Raw genomic sequence first — 23,042 nt, 5'->3', positions numbered from 1 at the left:
AAGATTTCATTTTACGCTTATTCACACCAAATGGTTATAAGCTAAACGAGTTCACGTCCAAATAATTTTGATCAATGAATACTTTATACTGTTGCCCTTAAAGCCTTACACCTTAATATTGGCTTTGCCTATCTGGTGGTTAGACCTATTCCACATCGTGTTTCTAAAATCCTGATGCTTATTCTCCTGTAGTTATATTTATGTTGAATCTCACTGACCATATTTCATTTGTGTAGTCATTAACTACTGATCAGGTTGATAAGTGCAGATTACCTGGTTGGAATCCGTCTGATTATCGTGATCAAATCACTGAAGACAGTGGATGACATGACTCAGAATCAGTCGTAGTGGTGCAGATACATTCAATTTTTTGTTTTCCCTTGGATCAAAGTTGTTACATACTTTTGGTTCCGTGAATTCAATCTTGGATCATATTACCTAAAGCTAATCTCTTCTGTTATCACTGGTACGGCTACTACTTCTGTTACGGCATTTTTCTTAAGATTTTCATCTCTCTGTGCTAATATGATGTACCAACATATGTGCCAGCTTGTATATTACTTGTGACTGATTAACTGACTGAGTTGTGAAGCAGAATACCAATCACTTCTAAATATTAATGTGTCTTGTTATTCATTCAGCACAGTATTTACATATATCTGTGTTCATAAATTTAACATGTGACAATATTTTTGAGTGGTTATACTTTAATTGTTTGTTTATCAGATTTTTCTGTGGATGTATGTGGAATTTTATCATATAATTTTCGATAATTATAGTTCATCGGTTCAAGTTGTCATAATTTAGAGGGGCCAAGAGTCCGCGAAGTAAAGTAATTATGAGTCCATTTTGTACCTGATAACATGAGTGATTGTATTACCTATTTACCAACATTCCCAGCTGTCCCCTTCCAATGTTCTTATGATCTTTTGCATATTTGGTTAGTTTAACAATCTGTTGATATGAAGCGAATATTAGAGAAACTGAAGCTACTTTACAGGCCTATTATTTCTTTTGTTGTATAATTATTAGATAATTGGATTATTATATTTCTATTCTTGGTATTGTAAATTTCTGTTAGACCCATCAACTATTGTTATACTTCCTACCATTTGTTAATTATTACTGATTAGTTGTGTACCATTGTCTTTCACTTATATGGCATCATCATGTGCAAAGTATTTCTTAATTGGGGTGCATTGCTGTTTGACGATCCATGCATATGAACTGATGAGTGTTTGAGATAAATATGCTAGGTTCCCTCAATATAGTAATAGAAGCTCGCCTGACTTGTTCTCCTATTCTAACTGGAGACTAATGGTAGAAGGTATGCGTACCGGTGGATCAATAAGAGCTAAGATTATATCGGCTCCTATTCAAGGTTAATTTCGACAGTTGTAGTATATCAAAGCGTAGGATACTAGGCTATAGACGAAATAGTACACGTGGGGTAGAGAAGTTATGGCGAGAATTCTAAATGACAGATTTTCTAGATGTCGATTGACATTCTCATTCACAGCACAGTTATATCAATTGCAGTGTTAGATAAAGCAATTTACATTTTACACGATTTGGACACATGTAGATTCAGAGTGTTCTACTGTCTATCTTTCATACGAACAGTTTTTAATTATTCATTAATGCCTAAATAATAAGATGGTATCTATTTTATCATTAAATGTTTCCCCTTTGGTATGTTGCGAAAATTTTGTGCTTTGCGTTTCACTTTTTCATATAATAAATACTAGTAAACTAATTACATTTTGAATGATTCATGGGTTTTCCAAATTTTTTGTTGTTACATGTATCAGCTGATTGTTCATTCCATAAACGTATGATTTTGTTTGATCGAAGTATAATAATTGTTATATTTTATGAACCCTTTATTAGTTTTACACTCCCTTTCATTTGTATTTTGACTTTTTTAATGTAATAATAAATCGACTACCTAGTTTACACTGTGTGATCTGTAAGGAAGTCAGATGACTACTTTTTTATTAAGCAGTTGATAGTATTGTTTTATTTGTGTATGTCTATATGCCTGGTAGCTTAGACTGTTTACTTGATGTGTACTGCCTTATCATTTGTTTGGTGATATAAATTTTACATCTAAGTTATTCAAAAAATATTAAACTTATTCAATACAATCTACGCGGTTAATAGATACATTTAGAAATGGTTACTTATAGTCAGTTGCTCCATACGTCGGGTATGACAGAAGTAATTTAGAAGAAATTTAAGAGCCTCTAAATCAAAAGATGTTATTAGTTCATTAACTCATTGACTGTTTGTTTGAGTCGTGTTGGTATATGGCAGTCCATCTGATTGTAGTTTACACCGTAACCACGGTCATAGGCTTCAGGTAATATGACTTGAAATCGATCACTGACTCATGCCCCTTTTATCTTCCCCCAAAACATTAGGTTCAAGTACTTCCTCATACACACTTCATTTTCACTCGTTCTTTTCGAACCATACTTTCAGTGTTGATGTTTCTTAACTGTCATTGATATCACCATTATTTCGATTCCTCTGCTATTCATCTTGTCAAGTTTGTCTCTTTATGCTGGTGTAGCGTGACTAGTTGAGCCTATTAATCCTTTTTACCAGACTTTACGGTGATTATGACTGACTGTACATTTAAAGTGTGATTATATTTGGTCTGAGGAATCGGTAATCGCAAGGAAGTATATCAATAACTAGTTTTTTTTCAAAGAATCAACTAGTGTTTTGCATGAAGTAGAGTTTCGTAATTTATATTTATAAACTGATGTCGATTCATCCATAGTTTAACTAATGACTTCTTGTCTCCCATAGAAATAATAGCATATTCATGGAAAGCAGTTTCTGAAACTCTATTTTTATATTATGATATTGCTGAAGGAACCTAATACATGCAGTTATAACGTATCGAAAACAACTAGATCACATAGACTGGCATTTTGTCGAATAACCATTTTGATTCTCCCGTTATCGTACTGTAAGTATCAAATGTAAAAGATACCTGGTAAATAATAGTTTTTTTAGATTTCTTTAGATTCTATAATGTTTAACTTGTAGATGAGAAAGACTAACCTCTATTCATTACTGATTATTATTATTTGTACGTTATAGTACAATACCTATGGTTACATCATTTATTTCAACATTGAATATGAATACTGGTGTAGCGCAACTTAGCGCCTGGCTTACTAGTCAAGCTATTCATGTACCTCCTGGTTGGATTGATGCTTGTGTGGCTTGGCTTGCTGAAGAGCATGGAGGTATTGATGCATGTAATCATCTTACAAAGTCTGATTGGTGTCAATTAATATATGAGCAATGGCTTCATTCTGATTTGAAGCAGTTAGAATGTCCAGTTCTACCGTCAACTATATCTGCTTCAAGAAATCCCCATGACAGTTCGCTTAGCAGTGGTACTGATGCAAATACCATGAATTCACCTGCACTTAAGCTGGATGGTGAACTTTGTCTTCAAGTAAGCTTTGTGATACAACTCATTATTGAATTTGTACGTTTAATTTTGTAAACGTTTATTATTCTAAATCGATCAACATTGTGAATACATTTAAAACATCAAGTAATACATATCTATTAGTTGGTAAAGTTATCAGTTCAGTATGATCTACTTTAGCGGGACACAATGAAAATGTTTAGTCGTATCGATTTGATTTGTTGACAGTAGTAATTATGGTGTTTATGAACATTAGGTTTAACATTATTTCAACCAACTACCTACTTATTGTATGTGATGCACAATGGCTTAGTGACTAAATTATCCTACTTTCAGCCAGTAGGTAGTAAGTTTGAAATTCTTTTCTGTCTACTTTAGTATGGGTAGCCGAATAGTATTACTAGCTTTCATAAACGGAAAGTCCAGTTGAAAGTCCCGAGTACATGAAATTGTACATGATCAATCAGTTATACTAATTAACTGATTATCTTTTTTAAAATATTATGGTCGCTTAATAAGGCCTATTCGTCCTGATTCTTGATAACTGTCAAAATGTAGTTAACAAATTTTCTGAGACTGTTTAAGTGATATGGTGTGCCAAAAATTAAGCCTAATAGTTAAGCATTAACTCTGTTAAAGTGACTTGTGGTTCCTATGTTCTTAGACTGTCTATTTATTAAGTGACTTCTAATCATGTTTATACTTATTTTCAATATCTTGAATATAAGTGCATTATTTCATTAGGAAAATAAACCTGTTCTACTGAACAACTGTCTTATCTTCAGATATCAGTATGATTGATGACTCACATCAATAGTTCAGTTTCGTAAGTATCCATCACTTAACTACGTATTATCGTATCATTTCATATAATCTATCAATCGACATTTTATCCACTCACTTTAATAACAAATTTCGTCCATAAAATCCCACACCATCACGGTACGATTTATATAGTCGATTTGTCTACAACTGTACTATATTTGCGAGTGTTAACTTTTTCTCATTGAAACGAAAAATCTAAAAATGATATAATTGATAATTCATTGATTTACTTGTTTAATTTAGGTTGTCAATTTATTCAACATAGGTGAATCATACTATGGTCAACTGAGACGATATGAGGGTAATTTGAGCGTGAATCTACCTTCATTGGAAGTAGACAGTGAAAATAATCCAGATGGACATACTACACAAATGACACAAGCTTTTAGTCAATATCTTAATCAAAGTCGTAAGTAGATTGTGTTATATATTTTCTACATTGTTCTTGATTAAGTGGCAAAATCTACCTCAAATGCAAATGCTTGATTATAATCTATTAATCTGATGATTTTAAGGTAGATATATTACTCATTTGCTCTCAATGAATCAATAGAAGTGTGTTTAATCATGTTACTTAATGATTGGTAATCCAATTAATCGTCTTTCCGCTCGAACTCAGGGTTTAGGTGTGCAAGCATCTATCAAACATTGAAGCATATTAATTTTTCTGTGTGGATAAAGTGAGTAAACATACTACTCAACTGCTCGAAATAAGCGGAGGGTATTGAAACACTGTTTACATCGCTTAAATACTAATGTTCACATATATCCAGTACGTCATTATTCTCTACCTTTAAACATATTTTTTCGTGTTCTCTTCTCATATTTCTGTTGAAGCAACTCAAACAAACAATTTTAGACAGTCAACAATGGCCAATTGTCTCACTCTATTTCTTACTGATGGAGTAAATGAAATCAAAGTTATTGAATTTGGCACCCAATCCACAAGATCACGATCTTCTTTACCTTTTAAAGAATTATCAAAAAAACTTCGACCTGGAGTAAAAATTCGTCTACGTGGACCATTACTTTTACGTAATAACGTCTTACTTGTTCCTCCCGGTGCTTTACAGTCACTATCAAGCCATCAATTGGAAGTTTTAGGCGGTGAGGTAACTAATATCTATGTGTATAGTTTTGGTTTTTTACGAGGATGTCACCTTGTGAACTCTATTTTTACTTGAGATAATTCAGTTTACATGACGATAGGATCTGTACTCCCTAGAGATGTTAATAATCTTGTAAGTCTTAAAAGTCTCCACTACAAGTAGAGCAAGGTCACAAAATCTCAATAGATACTTGCCAAAGTCCCAGTAATATTCTTTACTTATTGAAAAATGCATTCATGTAAGGTCCTCCTGCCCTCAAACTCCATTTTCAGCTGTGGTTTTACATGAAAGTCAGCTGTTGTTACTTCAACAGCTAATTTTTTAAGTTTCACAACTCTCAATAGTCAATCTTATGTTGATTTTCTTATTAATGTAAACACATATTTCTCGAGTTTTAGGTTCATGATACATGCAATACATTCAAAGTGTTGTATACTTTGTCAGTCAAATAAGCTGAGAAAAGCAAGTAATTTTAATAATTTTTTCATCAATAAAAAGCGAAATTACAAAACTGTATTTGACAAACAAATATCTTGTTCCGAAAAACTTAATTATCACTCCTATTCAACTTGTGAAGTGCGATGATTAAAGTTAAATGGTAGATTTGTGGTTCGGTTGGATTCAAACTGTATCTGCCTACAGTCAATCGGTTGGTCATAATATATATAGATCCTGACATAAATGTATCTCAGCTTAAGCTGCCACATCATACCAATACCACACATCAAGGGGAGTCGAAATGAAAGAGTAAAGCTTAACCTGGAGAATATGATTCGGTAATACAGAATTAAATAAAAGAGAGTAGAAATTATGAAATGGCATTGAAACTCAAGATTGGTAAGAAAACAAAAAAAATTCATTTGGTCACCGTAACCGATTCTGTGTGATGTCTGTTTATTAAGTAATATATTATCTTTCGATACAAAAAGGGTCATAAAACAACAACAGAGACCGACCAATTACAATCATGATTTTCAGCACTTGAAAATCATAAACCCTTGCTAATACTTTCCCAGTCGTTGAACAAGTTAATAGCTATGTATCGTTACCAGTCCTTCAGGTTGTACATATCACAACAGAGGCTTATCATTTGAAGTTCTAAATATCGATAGGAAATTATAATCACCCGACTAAAACCTAAAGAAAATTTACAAGATTTTTACTGAACCCATTTTATTCTGCATCACTCATTGTTCCTGCCGTATTCATATGAAAAGTTTACTTTTACTTTGACTAAATTGAACAATATTGATCAAATTAAAACAGTGATAAGAATGGCTTATGATCTAGTATTAAAGTCCGATCGATTAAAATATGATTTACCGAATATTTAATAGTTCATTTTTGATAAAGTTCAATTATTCTTCTTTTTTTATGGATATCCTTTCTAATGTGATCAGAAATGTGCAAATGTTAGTTTGCTCATACTCACCGACTTACTGTTTTATTTAAGAGAAATAATTTATGCGATGTTTATCAAAAAACCCTTTCGAATGAGTTCATAGTTTGTTTGTTGTTATGAATAGTCAGTCAGTCAATCATATGCAACTTAGAACCTGGGATGTACTTTAGTTCAAGTTACTAAGCCACATTATCTCAACGATATAAAACTATTCCTGGACAAATCTCCGAGTAGTAGAAAACATTAAGTATAGGAAAAGAAAAAATGTGTAAGAACATTTCGAAACTCGGATTTCAAGTGAAGACAAAAACGGAATAGATCTGTGATATTCCTAATGATCCTGAGCCATATAAAAAGTTCGTAAGTGTTGGTTACGACAATTCTTAGGACCCCAACCAGGTAATCTGCATCCACCTACATGGCTGAATCAATTATGCTATAAATTTGCAGATAAGATGTGAAATAATTACTCAAGTCACCCAAAAGAATTGAGTTTATGAATTATTGAAAATCAATAAGTAATTGATAACCGTTTAGCTCTTCATTTAGTTTGTAATGTTTTTTTTGGATAATTCGGTTGTTGATATTTTTGACCGATCAAAATTGAGTCGAAAATACCAATAATTGTGATAATCCAAAACCATTACAAATTGTATCAAAATTCATACCTGTTGCACAAATGACTGGTTATGTGAACTCAGTAACTAAGTAGATATCTTCTTTTTGGACGCCAGATTCGGCTCCTAAGCTCTACTAGTAACCCCGAAACACGATGACGAACCTAGTCGAAAATGCACTCATTGATATATTGATTGTACACCCATTTTGATTAATAATTAGGATGAAATCACATATAACAAATCATATGCTGAATATAGTTTATGTTAACTTGATGCAAGAATATCGTATGTTATACAGGAAAACAAAATAAATACTACATTGAGTAATCATTACATTGGATTAAAACGAAAATAATGTTGAACAAAAATCATACTAAGTAAATCAATATAATTTTGACTTTTCTTTCCATCATATCAATAACTCATTAGGTGGTCGAAATGAAAGGTGATGGTTTCGAATCACGAAGTAAACATCAGCTCTGAGATGTAACTACTGTCTTGTCCTATAGCCGATCAATTATCACGTGACAAGATCGTCAATCAGAACACCGACTTATACGACCTCAGTCCTGTGCCGAACCAATGATGCGTTAACCATCACGAGCAGCATAGAGTCTACTCTGAGTTTTTATTATTTCTTCTCACATAACCCTGCCTGTTGAATCCAAAACACAATCTCAGCTTCCGCTGTATAAATCACGTATTTCAGACATATGTAGTTTATATACAAGCAAATCAGACCTCGTGATACCATAAAATAGAAAATAAAAATTATAAAAGATCTGACCGAAAGCGTTTGTATGTGGGTCTGTAACCAGTAGATTGGAAGTAACTTAAGAATAGTAAATCGTATAATAGTAGTCAATATATCGAAAGAATGTTTATAATAAGAGAAATACAAATATATATATTCTAGTTACTTGATGGTTATACAATAAGAATGTCTGCATAATAACAGTCCATAAATAATTCCTAGTAGTTACCATCCATTCATTCTTCGTTCGGATATAATAGGTACATATAACTGATGGGTCCCAAATAAGACGAAACATCTATCCTGAATTCCTCTGCTAGTCACAATCCATTTGTTTCATAAAACATCTCATTAGTGCTCACCCATAACACTGCGCAAGTCAGTCATAGGCAACGTCAGACCTGGCATATATATGCATCGATTGAAGCTACCACATCATATCAACACAGTGAAATGAAATTATTAAGATGAATGCCAAATAATGGGATTAATAACAGTAGTAAAAAAGATTAAGCATAAATATTATGACCCAAGAACGTATTCGCGAAATATAAAGTGTCCGATAATTTTAAGACTCATGATGTAAGGGAAGACAAAGATTAGATCCATCTGCACCATTAAGACCAATTTTAATAAAATATCATCCAAAATCTGCAACCGTTGGTTATGATAATCGTGTAGACTTTAATCAATTGGTGTGCGTCTACTAGCGCAGCCCTATTCAGCAATTGACAGTGTCGTTTCTTGCAATGTGCTCAGTTGTGGTTGACTAATTCATCCACATTTGTTACGCTAGTTCACAATTTATCACAACCATTGTAAGATGCCATTCGTGTAAGTCATTGCTTTACTTCCAACTTGACTGACCATGTACACATCCGTACCTCCAAAAAAATCCCAAACTAGGATAAGACAGAATATCAAATACTCTCTGATTGTAGCATGATTTCTCAACTGATGTAATTCTTAAACATAATTCTACACTTAATTTGAATAAAACTTGTAAAATCCTTAGACTGAAGAAAAAGCATAAATATATATTCAGATAATGATTCATTTATAAAGTCCATGCGAATTAAGCTGTACAATTTATAGTTAGCCATGAAATAACATTAAACATTCAGTCTATATTTCGTTAACAAGTTCTTTTATAAAAAGAATTTGGCTAGCCTTGGAATCCAGGGTCCGCTTTTTTCCTATCAAGGATGTACCTGCATCCCAATGTTGATGTTCCCACTGAAATTAGGACTCACTACCGTTTGTCTACAAGTGCCAAACACACTATCTACTTAGCTACTGAATCTACTTCTGTACAGATCTATTCCTTATTCTTCATATATCCTTCATGTATTCTTCTTTCGTCTCTTCTGATTACTTTATTTATTGTATTTCTATATGTAATATCTGTAGGTTACAGCGTAAATAGTCAAGTAATCTGACGATGTATATAATCAAGTTCATTAGCGACTTACTTTGAGATGAATTGCTGTAGTTCTAATGGAAGTCGTATCTGATGGAATTCAGAAGTGTTGAGGGTGAAACAATCATCACTTATGCCATTGAATGATCGTCACTCTGTTTATCGAATCGATTGACTTTAGAAATGTGTACTATTAGATGCCAACCCTGTGATTCTGGTAGTTAAGCGTTCACTGCGAGATCTGGAGGTTCTAGCTTCTATCTCTCATAGGGTTGTGTGTACATACTGTTGAGGAGTCTCATACTAAGACCAAATGACTATCCAGTGAACCCTGGTTTTTACTCGTGCCTCAACAGAGATCTACTAATGACGAATTACATTCACAAATTAAGATATTGTTTCTTGATTACACATTGATTCTCTACGGTTCTTCAGTTAACATTTGGTTTGTAACAATGATCATTAATAAATTAGAGCCATTACATAAACGAAGTTAGTCGATAGGTTAGTAGCTAAACCAATTAGCTTTCAACCATTGAAAAAGAAGTTCGAATCCCACTCTGCCTAGTCTGGTTTGACCAGCTTGGTAGTATCACTAAGCTTCAAACCGAAAAGTTGTTGTCAGTTACTATGTTGCCTAACATGGATGTTTATCTCCGATGTGAATTGTCACATATATCACTACAGGAAGTGAGGGAGGGAGTAGTACGGCAATAGGAGAGGTAAGCTGGATAAATAATGATTTTCACAATTCACACCATTTAGCTGTTTTGGGTTGCGTTGTTTACTGGCTTAAAGAAAGCTAATAGTGACCATATCAATACATGGCCCCAGTCCATGAAGTCATTGACCATTGTATTGAGCTTTGTTGTTAGTTACAGACTATCTGATTGGGGTCCACGCAATCATTGTAAACAATGGTCACAGACTTTAAGTGACGTGACTCAAAATCCTCCACAATGGCAGAAACACATTCACTCTTTCTTTCTTTGAATCTCGTCTTAAAATTATCTTATGCTTTTTTCCCCTCAAGTTCATTCTCTCTTTGCTTAATGTTTCCTACTATCCTCAGATACTGTCACTAGTTTCACTGATCTTGATAACTTTATATCGATGTGCTGTTATGTTATCGCAAATTAAACCAGGTTCTATGTTACTTATAACCGACTAACTGATACTATTTAATGTGACTTTTTGAAATACGAAATAGTTTAACATTAATATAGATGCTTCTGTATAATTAATTACAGTTGTGTAGAATAGAAGAAAGAATATGACCTTAGGGAAAAATGATCACAAATAGCTATTTTTCATTTTGAAAATTCTTTCACAATTCACAATATTATTGATTTACTGTCTACATTTCATTACTATGTTTAGATTGTTTTAGTCGTATGATTTATTTTCCGGTTTGTCAAATTTATTTGGACATTGAAATCAAAATATTTCTGTGTTAAAATTTAAGACACTAATCCATATCACGTGGTAAATTCAATAATCACACTTTAATTTTGATATTTTTCTATCTTGTGTCTACCATTCCGTCTATATTCAAGAATGGTAGACTTCGCCAGTGATACGTTCTAACCTCTACAGCTAACGATTATTTAGTGCAAGCTACTCTTTACAAAATTTAGAAATGTTTTGCATGAAAAATATAGTCTTTGAGCGATGTTAAAAGTGACCTTGAGAGTGTCTACCTAATAACTAGGACCAAATGAGGGTTATAAACCAGTGTGAGGAATTTGAATTAGGATTTATGGTTGATGGTTAGGGTTAGGAATCAGATCTATGGTTTTCATCACGAACTGACATCAGCTATAATGCTAAAACTCTATTTAGCCAAATGGATGAGTGAATTTCGCGCCAAAATCCGTGACCTGTTATCTTGTACCTTATTGGTTCCTCCATAAATTATAGTCTCGTCGTTACATTGTTCCAGCATATTGTCATAGTGATTTCGTTGTCCTATTGAATAGTTTCGAAATCGTAAACAAAACTCGCGTCGTTAGTCATATGACTGACTATTTTGTATAACGAAATGTTTTATTTTTACGTCAAGTTTGGAACGTTACCAAATAATAGAAAATTAGTGGATAATGCAGCCATTAAAATTTTACATCACCAATCCATTGTCTTCGAAGTATGATAAGTACATAGTGTGGAAAAATCTTTTAGTTTTGAAACTTATCCAAGATATATGTCATTATAAAAAGTAAAGATTTTATAATCTGTCGGTTTAATCTCATACTTTTTATGTTGACTAATATGCTCTTGAAATCTAGAAATTAAGACATCAGTGTATTCACTGTTGCAGGTAATTATTGGAGGACACGAATGATTATATCAATTTTTTGTGCTATCGCGATGTATGGTACTTATACTGAAAGATATAAACAGTATGTAGCACCAGTCGGAAGTGGAATTCCTGGAAGCAGAAGGTTGAAATGAAGAGAACAAGAAGAAAATCAGAGCCATCTAAGGAACAAATACTCTGACACAGCCGAGAGTGGGGAGAGTCAGCTCTCCTCGAAATGCTCTCAAATGGCCACGTACATAAAACGACTATCAGGGAAGTCCCATTCAATGACTTCTCGTGGAGGGGGTGTTGTTTACAAAACTGAGAGGACGAGAAGTGAATGTCCGGCTTTTTAACCGGGTTGTTAGATTTAGAGGATCCATTTAGGGAAGTAGGGAAACCCTGATTCCAAATCAATGGTGTACATTGGCTCCAGGATCCTGCGGGAACAAATGGCGTATGAACCTGATGTTGGTCACCGGCTACCATGGGACTTCATATCCTAACGTTGCTCCACTGCCTAGTGGACTAGACTTTTAGTTCAAAGACTCTACGTGTGGCCTCCTACGAAAACCACCTGCTTCGGTTTGGGCGCTAGGGCAGTAATTCAGCCCTCACACAAGTCGAATGATTTATGTGGCGAATATCTATTTGGTGCCCCCTTGCACCAATGTTTATGTGTTTAAATAAATAAGTAAAGACTTTAATATTATCATTTTTATCTGATGGGAAAATATGAACAACATATGGGTGTATGACCTGGTAAAAATGAGGAATTAACAATGAAGCATGAAAATAAGATTGAATATACAGTTAGATACAATACAATAAACTATGTTAAACTATATTTATGGTTGTTATTTCATTACTCTTTAAATGATTAAATTGAAAAGAGAAAGAACACATGCATAAACAGTTAACTAAAATGAAAATCAGAAGGAAACATGTAAAATTTGTGAGAAAAATAAAGATCAATTGAGACAATATCACATTTGGATAAAAGATGTAGAACAAGAAAAATTAATTGGGAATTTTATGATTGATTACGTCATAAATATGCTCTGTGTTTAGACGCCTTTGTTCTCTTTCACTCTTCCACATTTCAAAATTGAACTTCTCATCTCGATAGTGAAAAGTATTGTAATGATTGTGTTATGTTATTAGTTAACTGAATTGTTTTCCAAACATAAACAAAACTTATACTTTCTTTGTAAGATTAATGTGAATAGGAAAAGTGTTTAAATTATGGGAAGAAATAAAGTGTGTGTGTGTGTGTGTGTGTGACTTCATTCAACTTCTACAGTGTTTATTCATTCACATTAATCTTTATTTTAGCATAAACAAATTCGGTAAGAGTACACATACACATAATCGTTTTATTTTTGTCTGAGAAATATTTAGATGAAGAATAGATCAAATGAATGTGATCATCTTTTTTCTCTTAAAAACTGTTAGTGATTCATTTACATGAAAATAAATATATTGCATGGTTTAAATCATGAAATGATCTTAGCCAAAATCATGACTGGAAAACTGAAAGGAGTGGATGAGTGTTTTGCTCTAGTATGGGACTTCTCAGTAGATTAATTAATGATTTAAACTATGAGAATTCTACGATCTCTACTAATTTCCTCTATACTACTACTACTACTATTACTATTACTATTACTATTACTACTACTACTACTACTACTACTATTACTATTACTACTACTACTATTACTATTACTATTACTACTACTACTACTACTACTACTACTACTACTGATAATAATAATAATAATCTACTCACAAGTGACGAGCTTCAGAATAGAATTCCCGGAGTTCTAGTGAGAAGCTGTGGCTAGTGGAGTTCTATCATGTAGTGTGTAAGAAGGTTGTGGAACATCGTGAGTTGATTGAAGTTAAACATGTACACCGTTAGGTGTCTAATCAGTAGTCCATTTTCGCCAAATAACATTTATACTTAGCCATAATCTTTACATCATGATATTAGCTAATTTGCTCTTCTTTGCTTTCTATTATCTTGATCAACCCCCCTGATTGATTAGCTTAGATATCTTATTAGTGTAGGGTTACTTCGTTACTATTTTTGGAAGTCCAGACCATGATTCGAAAGTGACAAGTGACAGCTTTTACTGATAAATAAAATTTTTAAAATCACATTTTTTAAACTGTTGGTAATTTTTAAACCTTTAGAAATTTACGTTACACTTAAAAGTTCACTATATGTACCTCATTTAAACGATAGTTTGGCCACAGATTCAAATCTCATCGTACAGTCAAACGATTAACTCCACACATAACAGGTCTGCGACTCCGAATCATTGTACATGAATCTACACTGAGCTACATTAAATCACATTATTTCTTTAGCCCCACCTGTGAATGGAAATAACAACGAGTTTGTATAATTTGAATGGGGTTTTTGTCAAGGATAGACATTGAAAACATTGGTATACTCAATTAATGTTCCGTCGCGCTGTGAGGTTCTTTAACAGAGTAGATTCGTAACCTTTTCACTGATGTAAACCAGAATTCTCATGTCCCTCGTCGAAAATGTCATCCTCCTTCTCAGTCGGGATCTATCGGTTTACGATTTTAATTTCAGTCAGTCAATGTTAGAATTAATTGTTATGCGACTTAATTTTGGATGGTTGAAATCAGTATTGAACTTAAATACCCAACTTATGTACATATTTATCACAATTGTGACTTCATCTAAATCTGAGATGGTCATTATTTATTGATATTTGCAGTCATTATCGTTTTAAATACTCTTCAACTATAATAAAAATAAATTATGAATACGTAAAACGATGTTGTATTTATTTGCTTTTTACTATTTATAGGTTGATGAACTCTTAGAAAACTATGAAGAAAATACTATGTATGAGGTTGGTAAACTATTGGCTAATAAACTAAATATACCATTAACTGAAAATAACAGCTTGCCGTCTTGGTTTCCTCGTGTATCATCTAGACAGTTACGCAGCCCAGCTGGTGATAATCTGTTACCCAGTATAGAAGTGCCCGATGAGCAGTCTAATTATGTACCAGACGTTCAACAAAACCGTAATAATAACATTCCTAACAGTGGGAATGGCAGAGATCCACTAAGTTCTGTTCGTTACCCATTGAGTACTGCTTCTACTGGTGATAGGGGTGTCGTCGGTGGCAGTGGTAGCGTTTCTCCAGAATTATGGGATGATGAAATATTCGATGATGCAATATTGAGTCATGCTGCTCAATCTATGGAGAAACAGTTAGATTGTAGTAGAAGTGGTAAGCCTATTTTTAAGTCTATAATTTTTCGTAATAATTACTTTTGTGGAGATTGTCAATTTTAGAGTTTATTATCACAGACTGACTTTAATTAGACAGACGTTAGAAACCAGTAAGCGCCAGACAGGTTTACGGTCTTAGTATGGGACTTTTCAGCAGTGGATATTCACAACCACATCAAGTATTGAATCTAGGAAATTTAGTTCTTGTGGGAATCACTTAACCTTCAGATTTGAAGGGGTTGTAGATAAGCAATTCTGAATAGAGTCCCATACTAAGGCGATTTTTTGAGCGGTAACAGTTATCTCCTAACAATAGTTCAGTTCATTAAATTCGTCCTACAACTGATAATCTTTACTGCGGAGCACAATGCACGCCGATATCTGATATATAAGAGAAGTACTAAGTTCAAACAAGTTCTTATTATTGCCATATGGGGCTTGTGGGAGGTTGCAGAATTTTCATAGTTTAAATCACGAACTGATTTAATCCAAACAATCATTAAAAACTATGAAGTACTTCACAACTTTCAACCTAGTACGGGACTTTTCATCGATACTCATCCACAACCCCACCACAAGAGATTGAACCCAGGACCTTTAGTCCCATGGACGGAATGATTGTCCAATACTTTCTGGTTTTAATTGGTGGTCTAGCTAAGAACAGTTCGTGACTTGAACTATGAAAATTCTTATTATTTAACTTATAGAACGTTTGCGACTATTAGTAAATATTTCCCCTCTAATAATTCTTTTAAGTGACCTGAGATTATTATTTAATTCATTTCTTGAATTGATTTAAAACTATGTAATATCACATGAATCAATGAACTTCAAGGTAATATAATTTTAAAGGTTTTGTCATTACTTTTTGCTTTCATTTCAACTTTACACTAAATACTACTTATAAGTAAGCATGTTTTAAAAAACCATCGCAACTGCTTTCTCTTCAACACTTAGCCTTGCTTAGAAAGTAATTTAAGGAGAAAACTTATGATCGATTATCATAGCTAAATAGATTCATCACGTCCAAATGACCGGCTCAGAAACTTTTTTGTAAACACCCTAGGGATTTTGTTATAGTGTTGAATTTTTAAATATTACATATTTATGATCATACTGTCATAATGAGAATAGGACTACTCTGGAGGCTCTTTACAAATTCATTTTAGTCAATCAAATATAAGGTTGAATCTAGCACAAATTTGAATTAGTCCGAGTTTTTGTATCTCGTATGAGCACAATGAGATAGAGAGATAAGATGAAAAGCCAAGTTGTACAATATACTTTTTGAAAACTGAACATATAAAACCTAGTGTGAAATAAATGTATGGATTAGTAATTTAATGGGTTGAAGGATCTAGACAACGAATAAGGATAAATACATTTGGATGACTATGAAAAATTCCTGACCATAGGAATAATGCACTTTCAAATATAGCTCCCATCAATGGTCGATGACTCTATGGACTGACTCAACATCGTGGTTTAACTATACCCCAGTCGTCTTCCAACTTGCTTTTGTATTTTGACTTAGAGATTAGTTTACTACAACGAACGAATATCAAATCAATATTTTTTATAATGATTATTTCTAGGTGTATCGATTTCACGAAGTTCTGTCCATTCGTTCAATGATCCACTTCGTTTACCAACAAGTGTTATATCTGATGAACGAGAGCGACTGTCAAATGAATCTAAATTTAGTGGTCTTCAACGTACTCACAGTGTTGTTGATGAGAGCGAGAACAATGTTTCTATTGATAGCGATGATCCGTTTTTAGAAGATCAAGTCGATCCAGATATATTGGCTTCTGCTCTGGCTGAAATAGACGAACAACAGTCAATGAATTCTACAAATTTTCCCAAAACTAATCAGTTAAAAGGGAATGAGATGCGAATTTTTCAATCCAATAAAAATGTATCCGAAACAACTGCAACTTCGTCAACATTATCATCAACTGTAATGAAAACAAGTACAGTAAGTCAACCGATAAAATCACAAATAGAATCAAAACAAAGTTTGAAACAAACGTTATTAAAGCTACAGTCACGCAGTCGATTAGTGAATAAACTGAGTGATAATCCATCACTCCCTTCTTCTTCTTCTTCTTCTTCTTCTAAACCGCAACCGACTGAACCATTCTCACCAGAACTAGTAAAACCAGACATCAAAAAAGTACAAACTAACATCAACAACAATGAAGATCTTCTGCCACCAGTGCCTAAACGTAAAACATTGGAATTCAAACAAACAAACAGTACTATTGCAAGTAATAGTAAATCTAAAAATATACTACAGTTTGCATCTTCATCCAGCCATCAAGTTGTTTCAACGACTACAGAAGATAATCATGATAAACACATGGTCAGTAGTAGACAACTGTCATCCAGTTCATTGGAAATTGATTATCACTTTCATCCATTTTGTTATATTCAAGTGAGTTTAGACTAAGTTCACCCTTACACATTTCTGTCTTTTTTTCAAAATTGCAAGGCTGATTTGACTTGTGGTAAAGATTAATCTCATTTTAAATTATTCGAAACCACTGAGCACTGGATGACTGATTTATCCTAATAAGGAATCCTTCAGTGTTAAAATTGATTGATTTTTGCAAGTCATTTGTCTACTACTGGGCTACGTACTCAACTCTGACTCATGTTGTTTGTGTTGGCTAGTTCGACTACCTGACTAGTGAAACCAAAGTAGGTGAAGTATAGGGTAAAACTAGCGACCCACAAGTTGGAAGCTGGTTAGCCTAACCATTTAACCACCTCCAGATACAATTACGTAACAAACTGTCTACAATTTATATTTTACATTTTCATAAAGTGTTCAGTGGCCAATTGAAGCTATCACGTACCTGGTAAAGTCATTACTCAATTGTCATCTGTTAACATTTTGTTTCAAATTCGTATTATCTCAAATCAGTTAGTTCAATCTTCAGAAAACAATCTTCATCTTAACATGTTATCAACTTTAATCAGTAAACACAATAAGGTAAATAAGCTTGTGTTGCAAACAATATCTAGTATTAACTTGTAAAGGTGAATTAACTCAAAAACATATTGAGCAGTCGGATAGTTTAGACTAATAATAAACTGAACAAAAAAATTATTGAAGTGATTTATTTTCCTTCTGGTGTTGTTTGAAGAAAAAACAAAAAGGTTGGTGAAAATCAGTTAAAGTACTTGTCAAATGTCAAACCATATATATTCCTCGTTAACCATTTGACGGTGTCTTATACGAACAAATATTCACTTAGTTTAAACAAAATTATTTAATGATTCCCTTAGTTTTAAATGATGTAACTAACTAATATTTTTAATAAGAATAATGCTATATGATCATTCCTCTGGAGGAAACTTTCACTTCTTGTTAGCTGGGTCTCAAAGTATCCTTCGTCAAAATCTCTAGAGGCTCATAGTGGCCAGGAAACGTTTTACGTAATCAGCGTTGAATGGAATCTTCGCCGATACATCTATAAACTGCGAAATCGTGCAGCATGCTTCTAATTGTTTGTTTACTTATACTGCCACTATATTTTGTGTGGCCCCAGAAATTTCCAGAAGCCCAAGGTCTTGTGTAGCTCTATAAGTATCCTCGTCTTTGTTTATATAATCTAACTTTGAAATTGATAAGTCTTCTAAACTGGTCTGAAACTATATCAGCTTATCTCTTTGTTCTTCTTTCATGGACCTCCTGAGTTTCTATTGATCGAGATATGATTGATCTTGTTTCCTGTAGTGTGGTTTAGTGAAATCTATGTAGTTTTATGTATGGATTTGCGGAGGGAAATGTTCCCATCTATAACCATATTGTTGAAAATACACAGATTTACCAATCTCCCTCCATTCTAGTTCCTTTCTCCCAGTCCATGTTGCCCCATAGTGCGTTCATGCTTAGCGCTGTCCATTTCGACTTTGGCGTATAGGTCCCCTATCTAGACGACTAGATTTTGCCTTAGCCACTCATAAAACTGGTCTTTGTCCTTGCTGCTATCACTGATAGGTGCGTAGCACTGTATAACATTCATTGTATTCCCTTTAGTTTTAATGCTTTGATAATCCTGAAGCCATGTGATTCCCGTCCTAATTTGGAACTGCTCAGTTATTCTCACTAATGAACTAGTATAGGATTGAGACGAAGATCTTCAGTCATCACAGGGCTTAATGGTTCGTATTTTTAACTTTGATCAACTCATAATGTTACTCCTAAGGATTATCAATTATCTTCATGAATAACAGACTTGAAAGTCCCTGATCTTATAGCTGATTTGTAGGTACTTACAGCCTTTAGAGCCTCGTGTGAAGACGCAACATCTATATAGTGTTCGCTATATATAAATTTCCATTTGAATGAAGTCAGCCTATCAAGTTAATCATCATCACGTTGAAAAATCTGAACTAACTTAATGTTAATTTTGGGTTCTGTGTTCTCATTTATCCATTTTCGCGCATCGCTTTATACTACTTGCTAATATTCAGTAATCAGTTCAAGTAATTTGTGATATCTAATATCCTAATGTACTTACATTAACTAAAGACATTTACTTTATTCATTATTTTCATTAAATCCTCTCAACCCTTGTAACTGTTATTTTTAGTTTTTTTGTATTCCTCGAATTTTCGTTTAAACTTGATAATTTATTTGTTTATGTGGTCTTAGTCCTGGTTCTGATTGTTGATGGTCATTATCTACGTTAGTCACAACTACCGGCTGTCATTTACATCATCGAAGTATTTTTCTTTTCATACATATAAATGCGTTAACCGAAACCGATACCATACGAGTTGAGAATCGTTCCTTACATAAATCGTTGTTTTGAACCTTGATTTCAGGCGTATCTTAGTCGTGTAGTTGAATGCTTCGATAGAATCAACATTTATTCATAACAAAACACAGGTTGATGATACTATCTAGTTCTCCAAAAGCAACCCATGAAGTTGGTTAGCCACCAAAGGTCAAACTTCCACAGAAGTTCACTACAATTTCAGAAAACGATACTTGAAAAATGTTATAAGATGACTTTATCAGAATATTGTGAGTCCTAATATTGACTTATCTGAAGAAAGAAGTATGATCGTGAACATAGTGTATCATCATGTAAGGGAAACATCATGAGGACGATGAATCCCAAGTTAATTCACTGAGAGCATGTAATAGCATTTTCAATCGATTCCGAAGTGGATGAAATTAGAAAATGTTAGTGACTCAACTCAGTGTATAACGATATTGTAGATGCACATATCTGATAAATCTCATTGCAACGAAACATTCGCTCAGTGTTTTCTCATTTTCATTTAATTTCCAGTTATTTTCAAAAGACGTATTAACATTACATATCCACTGATCGTTCTAAGGTTGAATTTCTTTTCAATTAACAGTTTTTTTAAATAAAAACTTTCATTTGTATTATCGTTAATACTGATTAGGTTTCATCATAATCTTTTGTAGGATATATATGATAAACTACTTAAAACAAAAGATAGTAGTAATGGTTCAGCCTCCATAAATACTGTTTACACAATTCGTGGTTTGCTTATTAGTTTGTTGTCATCATTAGAACATCATAATGGTACTAAATGGACACTAGCTGTGCGAATTACAGATGGTAGTGCAATTCTTGATCTAGATGTCGCTTCAGACTTACTAACTGAATGGATTGGTTTAACTCCTAGTGAAAGTGAATCATTAAGACGATTGAGTAAAATTGACTCGGATTCTTCGAATCCACTTGCAGTTCAAGAGGTGAGTGTTATTTTCTTTTTCCATCCAGTCTGGTGATTCGAAACGTTTTTTCCTTACTCGATGATGATATTTTAAAACGTTGCTGTGAGAGTATAATGAAATATTCATTCATCATTTTATCTCCATGATTGTTATATTATTCTGCTACACTTGTTTTTGATGCTTTACTGAAAAATGATTATTTTTTCAAATTGCAAACTGGTATTAGCTAGAGCACCATTGAGAGCAGGACGTTTTGGCTAGGGTTTCATTCTATTATGGGTCCCCTCATTATTGCACTTCTGTAACCCTATGGTGGCTGGTACTATGCCAAGCCGACATAGGTTTTTCTAGCCTCTGGACAAACCAACCTATTCATTCTCCTCAAGCCACATTCTTGCCTTGTGACTTATTCGCTTATTAACCTTAACGGTTTTTATTTGAGTGTATGTGAGCTATTTACCTACCTTATTCATTATGTGTCTGTATTTTTGTTTGACTATAAATATCGAGTCACGATCGATAAAATGGAGTTGGCTCACTCTCCTTCTCCATTGTTCGTCATTTCGGTTTCCTTCTCTCTCTCCTCTTCTCTGCGTTTCCCTGATTGTTTATCCAAACCAATGAGCGTATTCAAACTTTATTCTTGTATTTGACTTATTTTAATTCTGTTATTCACTAACGCGAGTTAAGTCGATAATTGTATGCGACGGTAGACAGAATGTATATTTCGATGACAATCATAACACGATTTAATTAGAGTCAGATGAAGAGCCACACTAAATCCTCACCACTGGGAATCGACCTCAGGACCTTCTGTTTCATGCACACGGACATTTAATCTCTAAACCACCAGCTTGTAATCTAAAACTATGGAAATTCTACAGTCTCCAAAAAACCCCTTTTACTGAAAGTTTGCTTATAAGTTTATTATCTTCCCATTCTCTAACGATTATCTCCCAGCGTTTCATAACAAAACAAAACAAACGACTCCATGTTATTATTGTTTGAGTTATGACGAAATAGATATTTTCATACTGTGTTGTAGACAGTAATTCAGTGTTATTTTTGTTAATTACATAAAGTTATGCGCTACACCAACCAAATAAATAGGATTATAAAGAAATACAAGAGGGGATAAAAATATTTAGTAAGAAATGCACTTAATTTAAAAGATACACAGCTAAGAAAGACGTTCTCCCTTGCTTATACTGTAAGTAAAGGGAAACTATATCAGGATCACTACTGGTTTCTCTTCTGAGCCTTATTTGATAACATCTCAATTCACTCTGTCACACCATCTCTCGTACTCCAATCACATAGTCATAATGGAACACAATTTTCTTCTGTACCCCGACGCCATGTTATAAAATGACCATTTTTTTCTACCCAGTCCCGAAATCGGAAATTGTTCCCCGATGTAGAAGCTATTCGGATGAAATTCGTACAAAACATATCCGGGGCTCCGAAGCCGATGTTCAAAGATGGTCACAACAATTGAATTGTCAGACTACTCATTGCCAAAACTGAGTATTACTAACATGATTTTGCCATTGAATGGCAGATATCATTGGAAGACAACGATGACGGAACACAATGAGTCGCTAATCATCCTTAACCCGGAGCTCGACCGAAGCTGCTACCTTGACGCGGTGGTCGGGCTTGCCTATCGTGATGACCCAACCGAGCTATATTGGCTGGAACATATGTTCCTGTAGGTTCTACCATGCCAGGCAGGTCGATTGGTGAACGGTAAGACTAAAAGCAGCAACTCAAGGTCTGAGGGCGAAGTCGTACTGCTGACTGTAGAGGGGTGTGACAGCAGTAAGGTGTTTCCCTCGGACAACCAGCATGACAGCGATGCTGCCTTCCCACAAGGAGGGGTGGGGTTAGAAAAGGTCGACCCTAAAAATGTCACACCTCACCTTACCTCACGGATTTCCGTCTCCGGTGGTAAGGCCCTTTGAAGAACGGAGCTAACACGTCAAAAACCTTCCACAAAAAGGCCGTGCGCGACCGGCCTCAAGCAGTTGTCCCTTGGGCTCTGCGGTCACGCTCCCAGGTCGTCAAGACCAACACTAATCCAATTTCCTTTTCATGTTCCTCAAGAAATACCCTTCCACGGTGTGGGCAGCCGGGAAGTG

General features: G+C 34.1%; 1 protein-coding gene across 1 annotated transcript in view; it reads left to right on the top strand.

Moving 5' to 3' along the window:
* Positions 1 to 1,914: 1,914 nt before the first annotated feature.
* Positions 1,915 to 23,042, top strand: part of MS3_00002998 (uncharacterized protein) — a 34,389-nt gene continuing 13,261 nt past the window's right edge. Inside the window, exons 1-7 of the mRNA XM_051210677.1 lie at positions 1,915 to 2,980; positions 3,115 to 3,478; positions 4,523 to 4,688; positions 5,117 to 5,391; positions 14,736 to 15,168; positions 16,766 to 17,607; positions 20,626 to 20,919. Of these exons, the coding sequence (XP_051073191.1) occupies positions 3,125 to 3,478; positions 4,523 to 4,688; positions 5,117 to 5,391; positions 14,736 to 15,168; positions 16,766 to 17,607; positions 20,626 to 20,919 (2,364 nt within the window). The 5' untranslated portion in view covers positions 1,915 to 2,980; positions 3,115 to 3,124. The remainder of the gene's footprint in view (positions 2,981 to 3,114; positions 3,479 to 4,522; positions 4,689 to 5,116; positions 5,392 to 14,735; positions 15,169 to 16,765; positions 17,608 to 20,625; positions 20,920 to 23,042) is intronic.

Source organism: Schistosoma haematobium, chromosome 1 (genome assembly GCF_000699445.3).
Source record: "Schistosoma haematobium chromosome 1, whole genome shotgun sequence".
In the NCBI taxonomy this organism is placed as follows: Eukaryota; Metazoa; Platyhelminthes; class Trematoda; order Strigeidida; family Schistosomatidae; genus Schistosoma; species Schistosoma haematobium.
The sequence above is the reverse complement of the archived record's forward strand: the minus strand, read 5'-3'. Positions and strand labels throughout refer to the sequence as shown.